Genomic DNA, 12,050 nt, shown 5'->3' with positions numbered 1-12,050 from the left:
GTAAAATATATCCAATGCCAATGTCTCTATCAAACATGGGAAAATCTGGCTCCACTTCTCTCATTTTTATCTTATCCACTTGGTCCCGCTAGTTGAAGCAGTTTCTTAGCTGTTTAGCTTTGTAATACTAGAAATAACACTATTCCTAATATTTTTATGGTAAAATGGAATGTTTGGTAAAGTTAGGATAAAATTATCTCAAACAATAAAACATATCTACTAGAAAAACCAGTGCAAATTCATAGCATTTAATGCTTAAGCTTAATATGCCATTAAATATTTAAATTCAATGTACAGTTTTCAAATAGGAAAATAGAATTACCTTTCAAAAGATGATTCAGGTCCATTGTGTCATGTAAGGCTTTTTGTTTATATCTGTGGTCTGCACTGGACTCTAACCCTGAAGACTTTGAGGCGAGACTGGACCCGGGTTTTTCTTTCCCTTTTTTGGTCGATTTCAAAGATTTTGAATTATTTTTTAAATCCTCAACATTTCCATATACTTCTTGACTCACATTTTCTTGCCTTTTAACTCTTACTTTTGGATGATTTGATGCACCCAGCTCGAAAGACTGAACAGGGCTGATATCTGGAGTCGATAAAGGAGTGACATCTGTCACAGTATCTTCAGATTCCTCAGTGTAATCACCGACTTTTGGTTTAGTACTCGAAGGCTGTGTTCCTGTTGATTTTATTCGTGGTTTATATTTCTGTTTTGGTGATAAGTGGGTCACACCAGAGAGATGTTTCTTTAATGATGGAGGTGAATCAGATGTACTGATATCGGACCCTACATCTGAACAATCTGTACCTGAACCTGAAGATGAGGAGGACAAAGAGGAAGAGGAACTACTTTTGGAATATTTTTTACTTATGCCTTTTTTAAAATTATTAGATGGTTTGGCTGACTTGGACCTGACATGACGTTTTTTCCCATCATCACTGCTTTCCTCTCCATCTGTATAGTAATCATCTTCGCCTTCTTTTACAATTTTGGGAATTCTATTTGGAATGGTCAAGTGTACTTTATGTCCTTTTGTAGCATCACACACCTTTTTTGATCTTGAAGAAGTAGTCAACGATGAGGAATTTTTGATTTGTGTATTGTCATTTTCTACAGGGTGTTCTTCTAGAGGAATTTTCTCTTTTCTTTCATTTCCTTTCTCAGTAAGATCATTTTCTTTTCTTTGCATTTCAAATTTCAAGTTTACATCTTCTGTATCTTTGTCTAGTCTCTCTTTAGGGTCACCATTTTGCTTGTCAAAAACTGAGTTACTTTCACTTTTCTTTGCTTCTTCAATGTCACTGTCAAAGAAAGAATGGTCCACTTCACCTTCTGATAAATCTCCGAACCGATCCATGATGACAAAAATATATCTGAAAAGAAGAAAAATATAACCATCAGACCAGAGTAATTTCCAAATATTTTTCATCTTTATATAATAATTCCTAATTTTCCCAAACTGAGAAGTTTGGTTAATATATAAAAAGAAATGTGAGCCTAAAAAAACAAAAACAATAACTCGGTAAAGTGATAGGAGCAATATCAAGTTGTAGCAATGATTTAAAAATAGGTCTAATAGTTCAGTTCATAGGAAAATAATAATAGATCATCAAGGCAGGCATATTTCAAACATGGACATCTAGGTGAATGCCAAGGAAAATCTGCCTTCTATAAATTAAGGACAATTAGAGTTTAGAATAAGATGATGTTAAAACCTCATGAGAGCAGCTAAGCCAGCCCACATTATTTTCGTGGAAGTAGTCCAATGAAGATTGACACACTTCCCTGTTTCATCACTCGTTTTTGCCCTATTCTGCTCCTACACTGCAGTTATTGAAACAGCAGCAGAAAGGAGATGACTCCTATTAAAAGTAAAAACTGCCTCAATCCCTTCTGAAAGAGGACAAAATCACTAAGGCACATACACAGGCTGTACAGGTAGCTCGGAGTCAAACCTCTGAATATTTAATGTGCTTAAATATTTAATGTGAACGGTGACATAAACATAAAATAATTTTTTTAAAAATCAGGACCTTGTAAGGCAGCTGATTCCATTTCAGGAGGCAAAAAACAAAAGACATAAAAATGAGCAATAAAAACCCCAAAAAACAAGAAGGGCCCAGAATATCTTATTGTTGCCAGAAAGCACAATATTTAGATATGCCTGGGGTAGTGGTAATAAAACAAAGGATCCAGTTCAAAGGGGCTTGCACTGTCCAAGCTGGACAATTTAGCACTGAAAAACAAAAAAACCCACAAAATTTACGTAAAAAGGAAAAAGTAATTCTGGGGAAAGTCATGAGTCCATAATGATAATCAAAACGGGCAAACAGTATGAGTTATGTTAAAGGAAATACATAAATTTCCAATAACATATATTTAACAATCTAATTATGTGCTTACTATATTCAAATTATGATTAAATCTATATATCCAGTCAAGCAATGATTATATAATCTGTAACCTAAATCAGTCATGACACTCTACCTACAGCCTTTAATTGTTTAAGTGATGCTGCAACTTATAAAAGCAAGTATAAACATGATTTTAAAATCAACCAAATTTATACCATTAATACGATAAATTAAATATGATAGGTTAAAGTATATGCGGTAACATTTTATCATCACTGGATAATCTATCTGGTTTTAAGGTTTTAAAGAATATAAGAGATTACGATGTATTAAACTTATAAAATTTTAACTGTAATCCACTTTTAAACACTTAAGGGAACCTGATTAAATCAGGAAGTTTAGACTTCCTAGGTTTATAAACAACATCTAAGTGCTAAGGAAGATGTCCTTTATTAGGTCTATAAGCGTGCCTTGTCAGGAATTTGAAGTATTTAAGAAAAGCGAATTTACTAAAATTGCAATTGTGCTGTTGATTAAGCAAGTTTGTAAATGATGTACAATGTTCGGGGAAATGTAAACTAAGTGAAAATTAAAGTATGAGTTTTAAAATTCTAATACATTACTAGATTTAAACCAAAATAAGATGTTAGGTAAATTTTAAAGATTTAAGAAAAAATTAGATTATAAAGCATATCAAGTAGATATTCAAATACAAGAAACATTACTTTCTATAACATAAATGCCCTAAATCAGAGAATTCCAACACCCCTTCCTTGGGTTCAATTAATTTCCTAGAACAGTTCACAGGACTGAAGAAAACCCATTTACTCACTAGATTACCAATTTATGACAAAGGATATTGAAGGATACGAATCAACAGCCAGAGAAGAGATACATAGGGCAAGGTCCCGAATAAAGAAAACTTCTGTCCTTATGGAGCTTGAGGGTGGCACCAAAGCACATGGAAGCTCTCAGAAAAAGAACCAATGGGCTGTCCTCTTCAGCTTTTATGGAGGCTTCATTATATAGTCATGATTGACTAAGTCACTGGCCATTGGCAATTTAATCTCTAGGCCCTCTCCCCACCCCATAGGGCGGGGGTGGGACTGAAAGTTCCAAACCTCAAATCTGCTTAGTTCTTCTGACCACCAGCCCTCACCCTAGGGAGGGGTTCAGAAGTCACCTCATTAACAATACACCAGGATCCCTCTTGACTTATAAAATTCCAAGGGTTTGGGGAAATGTTAACTAGAAAATGTGCATGAGGACCAAATGCCTTATAAATCCCAATATTACACGGCCCCACTCTCGGGTTTAGGTGCTGTCACTACAACACATTGGGAAAGAGTAAAAAATAAATGATGGTTCATCAGAACTTAATAACCCTTCTGGTACTTAATGAAGCCAGGTATTTGCCAAAGCTGCCTGCAGAGCCGACAACAGAAATACTAATGCTTTCATGATACATCAGGAAAACACACAAATAAGAATCTGAAAATTTCCAAACTGTCATTTTGTTACTGTGACGTTACGTTTCTGTAAATACAATACGTTCAAAGAAGGTAACCGATTGGGTACTCAAAAATCTAGGCCCAAAGGAAACATCTGTTTTTCGGAACTTTGGAGCTCAGTTCACCATCCTTCCTGACCCCGCCAGGGAGCAGAAGATAACTGACAACCCCTGACGCCGCAGGATTCAGGTTCAGGTCCGCAGAGGTGAGACGCGGTGACCTGAGTCCGGCTCCTGATCGCTACCACTTAATTCCGCGCCGACCCCGACCGCCACGCTAAGCCCGAACACGTCCTGAGGACAGGCCAGGCTGTCTTTCTCCGGGACCGCTAGGGGTGCGGGCGGCCCCACGGACTTGCCAGCTCGGATGCCTCTGTTGTGGTTACACCCGGCGCCCAGGGCTGGCTGGGCTGGAGAGGCGGCAGGGCAAAGGGCTAGGGGTCCCGGCTGGCTCTCCTCCTACACCCCCGCGCGGTATTCCTTATACCGACCCTGCGTGTTCACCGCTGGCCCGGCTCCGGAGAGGGGAAACGGTCCCAAACCGTGAGAAGGGAGGCGGGCGCAGACGAGGGGACGCTCGCGCGCCGCTCACCTACGAACCGAAGCCGCTACGGCCTCCACGCGCGCTGCCCGCGGCGTTTCGCGCTCGCGCGCACGCGCCGGCGCGATCCCGACGCCCCGCCCCCAGGCTCCCAGCAGCACCCCTCGGCTTCCGGAAGCGGAGAGAAAGGAAAGGGGAAGTAGGTTGCAAGGGCAGAACTGCGAGCGTCGCGGAAGCCAGGCCGGTGCCGAGCGCTGGATTTTCGTCGCTCCTGGCGGCGGGCGTCATAGAGCACGGTGGGCCGTGGCGACCGAGAGAAGAGGCTCCATCTGCCCCTTCCGCTTTGAGTGGCGCGGAACAAGAGGTAAGGCCCGCCATTTTCCAAGGGGAAGGAACATGTGAAGAAAGTAATCGGCTTTCAGAGAGTAATTATCCAGGCCTTCAATTGCTCAGTGTTTTGTCAAGGCCTTACTGCTGCCGCTCCCACTGTGAACAGCCATGCTGGTGAGCCTGCTTGTTGGTGGCTGTTTAACAGGAAAAGCTGCTTTCATTTTTTTGTAATTCCTTACCCAAACAGCAACAGCAGAAACAATGGGTGCGGCTGTATCTTTGTGATTGTCTATATCAGCAAGTTTCAGTTCAAACAACTAATTCCAGGGGCTGGTAACACCCACCGGTAAACGAGGTGGGTAGGTCAAACTAAGAGAAAAATGATCTCTAGAATATATCGAATGCCATAATTTTTCCTTTTTGAATTCACAGGCACCTAATAGGGGTGGTAGAGTAATGTCGCCCCAGAGATGTCTACCTCTTAAGTCTCAGAACCTGTGAATATGCTACTTTACATGGCAAAAGTGACTTAGTTATGTGATTAAGGATTTTGAGGTGGGAAAACTAACCTGGATTATCCAGGTTAATGTACTCAAAAGGGTCCTTATAAAAGGGGAGGCAAGTAAGTCAGTAGTTGGAGATGTGGCCTTTGAAGCAAGAGGTAAGTACAAGTAGGGTGATTATAGTTAACAACACTGTAGTGTATATTTTAAAGTTGCTAAAGAGTAGACCTTAACAATTCAGATCACAAGCAGAAAATATTCTCTAACTATTCAAGGTGATAGATGTTAGACTATTGTAATCATTTTGTAATATATACATATCATGTTGTGTACCCTAAACTTAGACAATGTTATATCAGTTTTACCTAAAAACGAACGAATTAAAAAAAATTAATTAAAAACATCAAGAGATCAGAGTGATGTTAGGGGGCTGCAAACCAAAGAAAGCAGGCACCTATGGAAACAGACAAAGGGAAAAAGGGATTCTCTCCCTGAAGCCTCCAAAAGACCATGCCAAGACCTTGATTTTAGACTTTTGGTCTCTGGAACAGTAAAGAGAATAAATTTGTGTTGTTTTAAAACACTAAGTTTGTAGTAATTTGTAATAGCAGCAGTAGGAAACTAATAAAACAGGTACTCAAATATTTTTACATGAAGTGCAAAGAAAGTTAGGAACTAAGGTAGGGTTAGCCATATCCTAGGCAGTCTCATTAAGGAATTGGCTCTAGTTTTGTTCTTCACAGTGCATTTCGTATTTAGTCGTAATTACCTAGAAGTACAGAAATCATTTTCTGTTTTGTAGGGTGAAAGGTAGAATTTCACTTAATTCTGCTTGATAAGACTGCTGTCACCATTTCCCAGAGATGCTTGTCTACTCTGTGGTCAATGTTTTTTATACAAAAGAGTCTTATAGATATTTTTCTGAAGATGTACAAATGGCCAATAAGCACATGAAGAGATGTTGGACATCACTAATCATTAGAGAAAAGCAAATTAAAACCATGAGTTACCACTTCACACACATTAGGATGGTTAATATAAAAATAAAAAATGAAGATTGACAAAGATGTGAAGAGTTTGGAACCCTTGTGTATTGCTGATGGGAATGTAAAATTGGCTGCTGGAGAAAACTGGCAGTTCCTCAAAAAATTGAACGTAAAATTACCATATGACTCAGCAATTTCACTTTGAGTATGTACTCAAAAGAATTTAAATCAGTCTCAAATAGGTATTTGTACAACCAGGTTCATCGCAGCATTATTCTCAGTAGCCAAAAGATGGGGGGAAAAAAACAAATGTCCATCAGTAAGTGAATGGAAAACAAAATGTGGTATGTACATACAATGAAATTCTATTCAGCCAAAAAAGATATAAAATTAATGATACATGCTACAACATAGATGGACCTTGAAGACATTATGCTATGTGAAAGAAGGTAGACAAAAGGACAAATATTGTATGATTTCACTTCAGAAATTAGAAAAGATATTACTAGGGACTGAGGGGAGAGGGGAATAGGGAGTTATTGTTTAATGGGTATAGAGTTTCAGCATAGGGTAATGAAAATTTTCTGGAGATGGGTACTGGTGATGGTTGTGCAACAATGTGAATATACTTAATGCTACGGAACTATACACTTAAAAATGGTTTAAATAGTAAGTTTCGTGTGTATTATACCGTGATAAAGCAAAACAAAAAAAACAAGAAATTATTATATCTCAGCTTTAATTTTGGCTCTTTCTGGGCTGTGGATTTGTAAAGCTTTGCCTTTTCTCTGGTTTTCTTTTCTTGCAAAGAACACTTCCTCAGTTGTCTATATTGAGAAATGAACCAATAAATGTGGATAAGCTCTTTCATGACAAAGAATTTATTTGCTTTGTGCCTCTTCATAGTTCTGGTCATAGAAGATCATCAATTCTTGGATGAAAAAAGGTACTTCCCAATCACTGAATCTGGACTGTTGTTAGAAAAAATGTAAATAAGATCCCCATCTCCTTTTTAAAAATTGTTTCCCAATTATAAACCTCTTGAAACAATATAGGTTTAGCTATTTCTATAGAGAGCTGCTAAGAGACCTATCCATATTATCTGGCAGTTTTTTCATCTGTGCTAAACTTTTTTTTATGAGCAGTAACTACACATCAATGGACAGGTTTTTTTGTTTGTTTGTTTTATGCTGTTTTTAAAATTTAATCAAATTTTGAAAGATGAAAGCTTTACTGGGTTAAAGTTTATAAACCAATTTTAAATTAAATTAGTTAAGTTTCATTTTTTTGAGTATCTAAAGGAGTAGCTCGAAATATCCAATATTATAATAAACACAGGAAGTTGAGAAATCTGAATGACATAGAGTCACAGACAAGGTAACGATCGAATTTTCCTTAACTCCCACAAAGCAGAATTAGTGGCAGTGGTCTTATCACCATAGAACTTTGTAATGCCTGTATTATAAAATGTATTATATTGCTTTATGTTTTTTCTCCTGCCTTCTTTCTCCCCCACCCCCCCACAATTAGATTGTGAGCTCAAGGACAGAGACCATATTTTATAATATTTTCTAAAACACCTGGCTAATATTTTTAGACCGAAGGAGAGAGTGAACAGAAGTCACATAATACCTTCCAGAAATTTGTCATCTATTTAAAAGCCAGGTGAATGCCATTATTGTATTGGTTTTGTAAGGGCATTATTTGTATAATGTAAAAACCAATGTATTTGTTCTTTGTCATTACATAGCTTTTAACTATTGTATTTGAAAGACAGCATAATGAAAAAGAATCCTGTAGTTTAGGTCTTACCATCTAGCTGTGTGATTTGGGGCAAGTCATTTAACTTCTGAGCTGCAGTTTCTCATCTGCAAAATGGGATTATGAAACTTATCTTTTTTGGTAGAGTTGTGGTTAGGAACATGTTTTAAAAATAATTTCCAAAAGTTAAAGTTTGTGTTCAGATGTGAGATATTATTTTTATTACTGACTTTTGTCTACATAATTATTTTAGATATATTATAAAAATATCAGATTTATTCATTCAGAAATATTAAGGGCCTACTCTGCCAACCTGTGTTCTGGACTCTTATTAATTCTCTAATATTAAAAATATGTTCTCCTATAGCAAATAAATGACAAATCAAAGACACCAACTTAGGTGGTGTGTAAAAGGTTTATTTAATATTATGTACATAGTGTTAATAAAATATTCAAAATCTTTTCTAATTTATTCAAGTAAACTCAATAATTGTACACTGTCTACCTTTTATTTTACTCTGCTCATGATGACTATTCATGAAACAGCATATAGATCAGTTGAAAAAGTTTCTCAGCTCACATTTCAGAGAAATTAGGTAGTAAGTAAACACCATTTATTTTCTTTCTTTACAGTCTGCTGCCCAATAATACTGAATATCTAAATCTGGATGAGCTTAGTTTTTTTTTTTTTTTTTTTTTTTTTTTTTTGCTTTATATTGACTGTATTTGAGTAAAATAAAGCTAAATGATATTACCAAATTCCCAACTGGCAAAAATAGTTGTGTACTACCTCCCTTTCCCAGACTCTTTATCTCATAGGTAGATGGGGTCCGATAATGAAGAACAATAAATTTAAGGAATAAAGAATGTGAACTTTAACATTTGAGTGATAAGTCAGTAGATGCTACTGAGTTGGGTGAGCAGCCAGATGATCCACCAAAAACTGTAATTAGTGTATTCTGTCAAAGTAAATTGTGGTAGGTTGTTAAAGTAATGGAACCAATGATTTGCGCCTCCCTATATTTAAACCCATGTGTTGACCACTTATTTAACTTCTGGTTGGGCCATATGATTTGCTTTGGCCAATAAGACATTAGCAAATATGATAGGCAAGCAGCTCCAGGCAATGCACAACTTCACTGGTGACCTCAGGCAAGAAGAGTGAAAGAACTGCCCCCAGCCCAAATTGCTGACCCACAAAATCATAAGCAAATAAAATGGTTATTTTGGTGATAGTTTGTTATACAATAGTTAATTGACATACCACGCTTCCCTAAATTGCAGGTCACAACTTAAATTGAAATTATTCTATTTTTGTGATCTGTACTTGTTTATTCTTTAACTTGATACCAGCTACTTTAATTTACAATCCTTTGTAATTCTCTTTTTGATGATTAATACAAAGTCATTTGTGCCTGAAAGTTTCATGAATATTTTTACTTACAGGTATACCTCAGAGATATTGGTTCCAGACCATCAGTATAAAGCAAATATTGCAATAAAGTGAGTCACACTTTTTTGTTTGCCAGTACGTATAAATGTTGTGTTTATGCTATACTGTAGTCTAAGTGTGCCAATAGCATTATGTCTTAAGAATGTATATACCTTAATGTAAAATACTTTATTGCTAAAAAATACTGTTTGCAAACCTTCAGCTAGTCGTAATCTTTTTGCCAGTGGGGATATTATCGTGCTTGATGTTGATGGCTGTTGACTGATAGGGTTGGTAGTTGCTGAAGGTTGGGGTAACTGACAATTTTTTAAAATAAGACAATGAAGTTTGCTGTTTTATCAACTAAGTTTATGTAATCTAATTGCTTTGCTGTCATTTCAACAATCTTCACAGCATCCTCACCAGGAATAGAGGCCATCTCAAGAAACAACTTTCTTGCTCTTTTCAGTGTGCCACTGAAGATCTCTGCTTCATCATGGGCCGCCGACCTGCCCGATGTTATCGCTATTGTAAGAATAAGCCATACCCAAAGTCTCGCTTCTGCCGAGGTGTCCCTGATGCCAAGATCCGAATCTTTGACCTGGGGCGGAAGAAGGCAAAAGTGGATGAGTTCCCACTCTGTGGCCACATGGTGTCGGATGAATATGAGCAGCTCTCTTCCGAAGCCCTGGAGGCTGCCCGTATTTGTGCCAACAAGTACATGGTGAAGAGCTGTGGCAAAGATGGCTTTCATATCCGAGTGCGGCTCCACCCCTTCCATGTCATCCGCATCAACAAGATGTTGTCCTGTGCTGGGGCTGATAGACTCCAGACAGGTATGCGGGGTGCCTTTGGAAAGCCCCAGGGCACAGTGGCCAGGGTCCACATTGGCCAGGTGATCATGTCCATCCGCACCAAGCTGCAGAACAAGGAGCATGTGATTGAGGCTCTACGCAGGGCCAAGTTCAAGTTCCCTGGTCGTCAAAAGATCCACATTTCGAAGAAGTGGGGCTTTACTAAGTTTAATGCGGATGAGTTTGAAGATATGGTGGCTGAAAAGCGGCTCATCCCAGATGGCTGTGGAGTCAAATACATCCCTAATCGTGGCCCCCTGGACAAATGGCGTGCCCTGCACTCATGAGTCTTCATGCTGCCTCTCTTCCACTAATAAATCCTTATTTCTGTCAAAAAAAAAAAACAAAAAAAACAAATAAAACCCCCCAAAAAAACAAACAAAAAAAAGAAACAAAAGCTCCCTACTTTCTTTGCTCATTCATAAGCAACTTCTCATCTATTAGTTTTATTACGAGATTGTGGCTATTCAGTCACATCTTCAGGCTTCACTTCTAATTCTAGTTCTCTTGTTATTTCTACCATATCTGCAGCTACTTCCTCCTCTGAAGTCTCGAACCCCTCAAAGTCATCCATGACTGTTGGAATCTACTCCTTCCAAAATCCTGTTAATGTTGATATTTTGACTTCCCAAGAATCACAAATGTTCTTAATGGCATTTAGAATGGTGAATCCTTCCAGAAGGTTTTGATTTACTTAGCCCAGATATGTCAGGAGAGTCACCATCTATGACAGCTATATCCTTACAGTTGTATTTCTTAAAGAGTAAAACTTGGAAGTCATAATTACTCCTTGATCCATGGGCTACAGAATGGATGCCATGTTAGCAGGCATGAAAACAGTTTTAATCTTGTACATTTCCATCAGAGCTCATGGGTGACCAGGTGCATTGTCAAGGAGCAGTCATGTTTCAAAAATATTTTTTTTCTTCTGAGTAGTAGGTCTTAACAGTAGGCTTAAAATATTCAGTAAGCCATCTTGTAAACATGTGCTTTCATCCAGGTTTTGTTCCATTTATGGAGCACAGACAGATTTAGCATAATTCTTAAGGGCCTTAGAATTTTTGGAATGGTAAATGAGAATTGACTTCTGCTGAAAGTCACGAGTTGCATTAACTCTTAATAAGAGAGCCTATTCTTTGAAGCCTTGAAACCAGGCATTGACCTCTCTAGCTATGAAGGTCCTACACATGGCATCTTCCAATAGATGGCTATTTCATCTACTTTGAAAACCTGTTTAGTGTAGCCACCTTCATTAATTATCTTAAATAGATATGGATAGTTCGCTGCAGCTTCTACGTTAGCACTTGCTTAACCTTAGCTTTTATGTTAATGAAGACAGCTTCTTTCCTTAAACCTCATGGACCAATCTGCAAGTTTCAAACTTCTGCAGCTTCTTTATCCCTCTCAGTCTTTATAGAATTGAAGAGAGGGCCTTGCTCTGGATTAGGCTTTGACTTAAGGGAATGTTGCTGTTGGTTTATCCAGACCATTAAAATTTCCTTTATCAATAAGGCTGTTTTGTTCTGTTTTTTTGTTTGTTTTATTTATTTTTTTTGGTCATTCATGTGTTCACTGGAGTGTAGCACTTTTAATTTCCTTCAAGAACTTTGCATTTGCAACCTGGCTAACCTGCTACAAGAGGGTTAGCTTTTGACTTGTCTCAGCCTTCAACGTGCCTTCCTCACTAAGTAAGCTTAACCATTTCTAGCTTTTGATTTAAAATGAGACTCGACTCTTCACTTGAACACTTAGGCCATTTCGAAGTTTGGATACAC

The 12,050-nt window shown here is 37.9% G+C and overlaps 2 protein-coding genes across 7 annotated transcripts in view; one reads left to right on the top strand and one right to left on the bottom strand.

Annotated features, from left to right (window-relative positions):
* Positions 1-4,537, bottom strand: part of CFAP97 (cilia and flagella associated protein 97) — a 29,903-nt gene extending 25,366 nt beyond the window's left edge. The window contains exons 1-2 of one of the 3 annotated variants that reach the window (XM_016143968.2): positions 4,461-4,537; positions 323-1,377 (exon numbers count right to left, since the gene is read on the bottom strand). In XM_016143968.2, the coding sequence (XP_015999454.2) occupies positions 323-1,361 (1,039 nt within the window). In that variant the 5' untranslated portion in view covers positions 1,362-1,377; positions 4,461-4,537. Of the gene's footprint in view, positions 1-322; positions 1,378-3,190; positions 4,273-4,359 lie in introns of those variants that run through there. The other 2 variants (XM_016143967.2, XM_036228661.1) reach the window with 2 other exon arrangements.
* Positions 4,538-4,635: 98 nt separating this feature from the next.
* LOC107510450 (60S ribosomal protein L10) lies at positions 4,636-11,786 on the top strand. 4 transcript variants are annotated; one of them, XM_016143974.2, is made up of 4 exons: positions 4,636-4,773; positions 7,039-7,174; positions 9,436-9,492; positions 9,836-11,786. In XM_016143974.2, exons 2-4 carry the CDS (start codon positions 7,080-7,082, stop codon positions 10,560-10,562), a joined length of 879 nt encoding a protein of 292 aa, XP_015999460.1. In that variant the 5' UTR covers positions 4,636-4,773; positions 7,039-7,079; the 3' UTR covers positions 10,563-11,786. The 4 variants fall into 4 exon arrangements, with proteins under 4 accessions (XP_015999460.1, XP_036084559.1, XP_015999461.1 ...); XM_036228666.1 differs by lacking the exon at positions 7,039-7,174 and having other exon boundaries at positions 9,891-11,786; XM_016143975.2 differs by lacking the exon at positions 7,039-7,174.
* Positions 11,787-12,050: the final 264 nt, after the last annotated feature.

Source organism: Rousettus aegyptiacus, unplaced genomic scaffold (assembly GCF_014176215.1).
Source record: "Rousettus aegyptiacus isolate mRouAeg1 unplaced genomic scaffold, mRouAeg1.p scaffold_m13_p_11, whole genome shotgun sequence".
Taxonomy (NCBI): Eukaryota; Metazoa; Chordata; class Mammalia; order Chiroptera; family Pteropodidae; genus Rousettus; species Rousettus aegyptiacus.
Note: the sequence above shows the minus strand (reverse complement) of the source record. Positions and strands in the feature narration are given on the sequence as shown.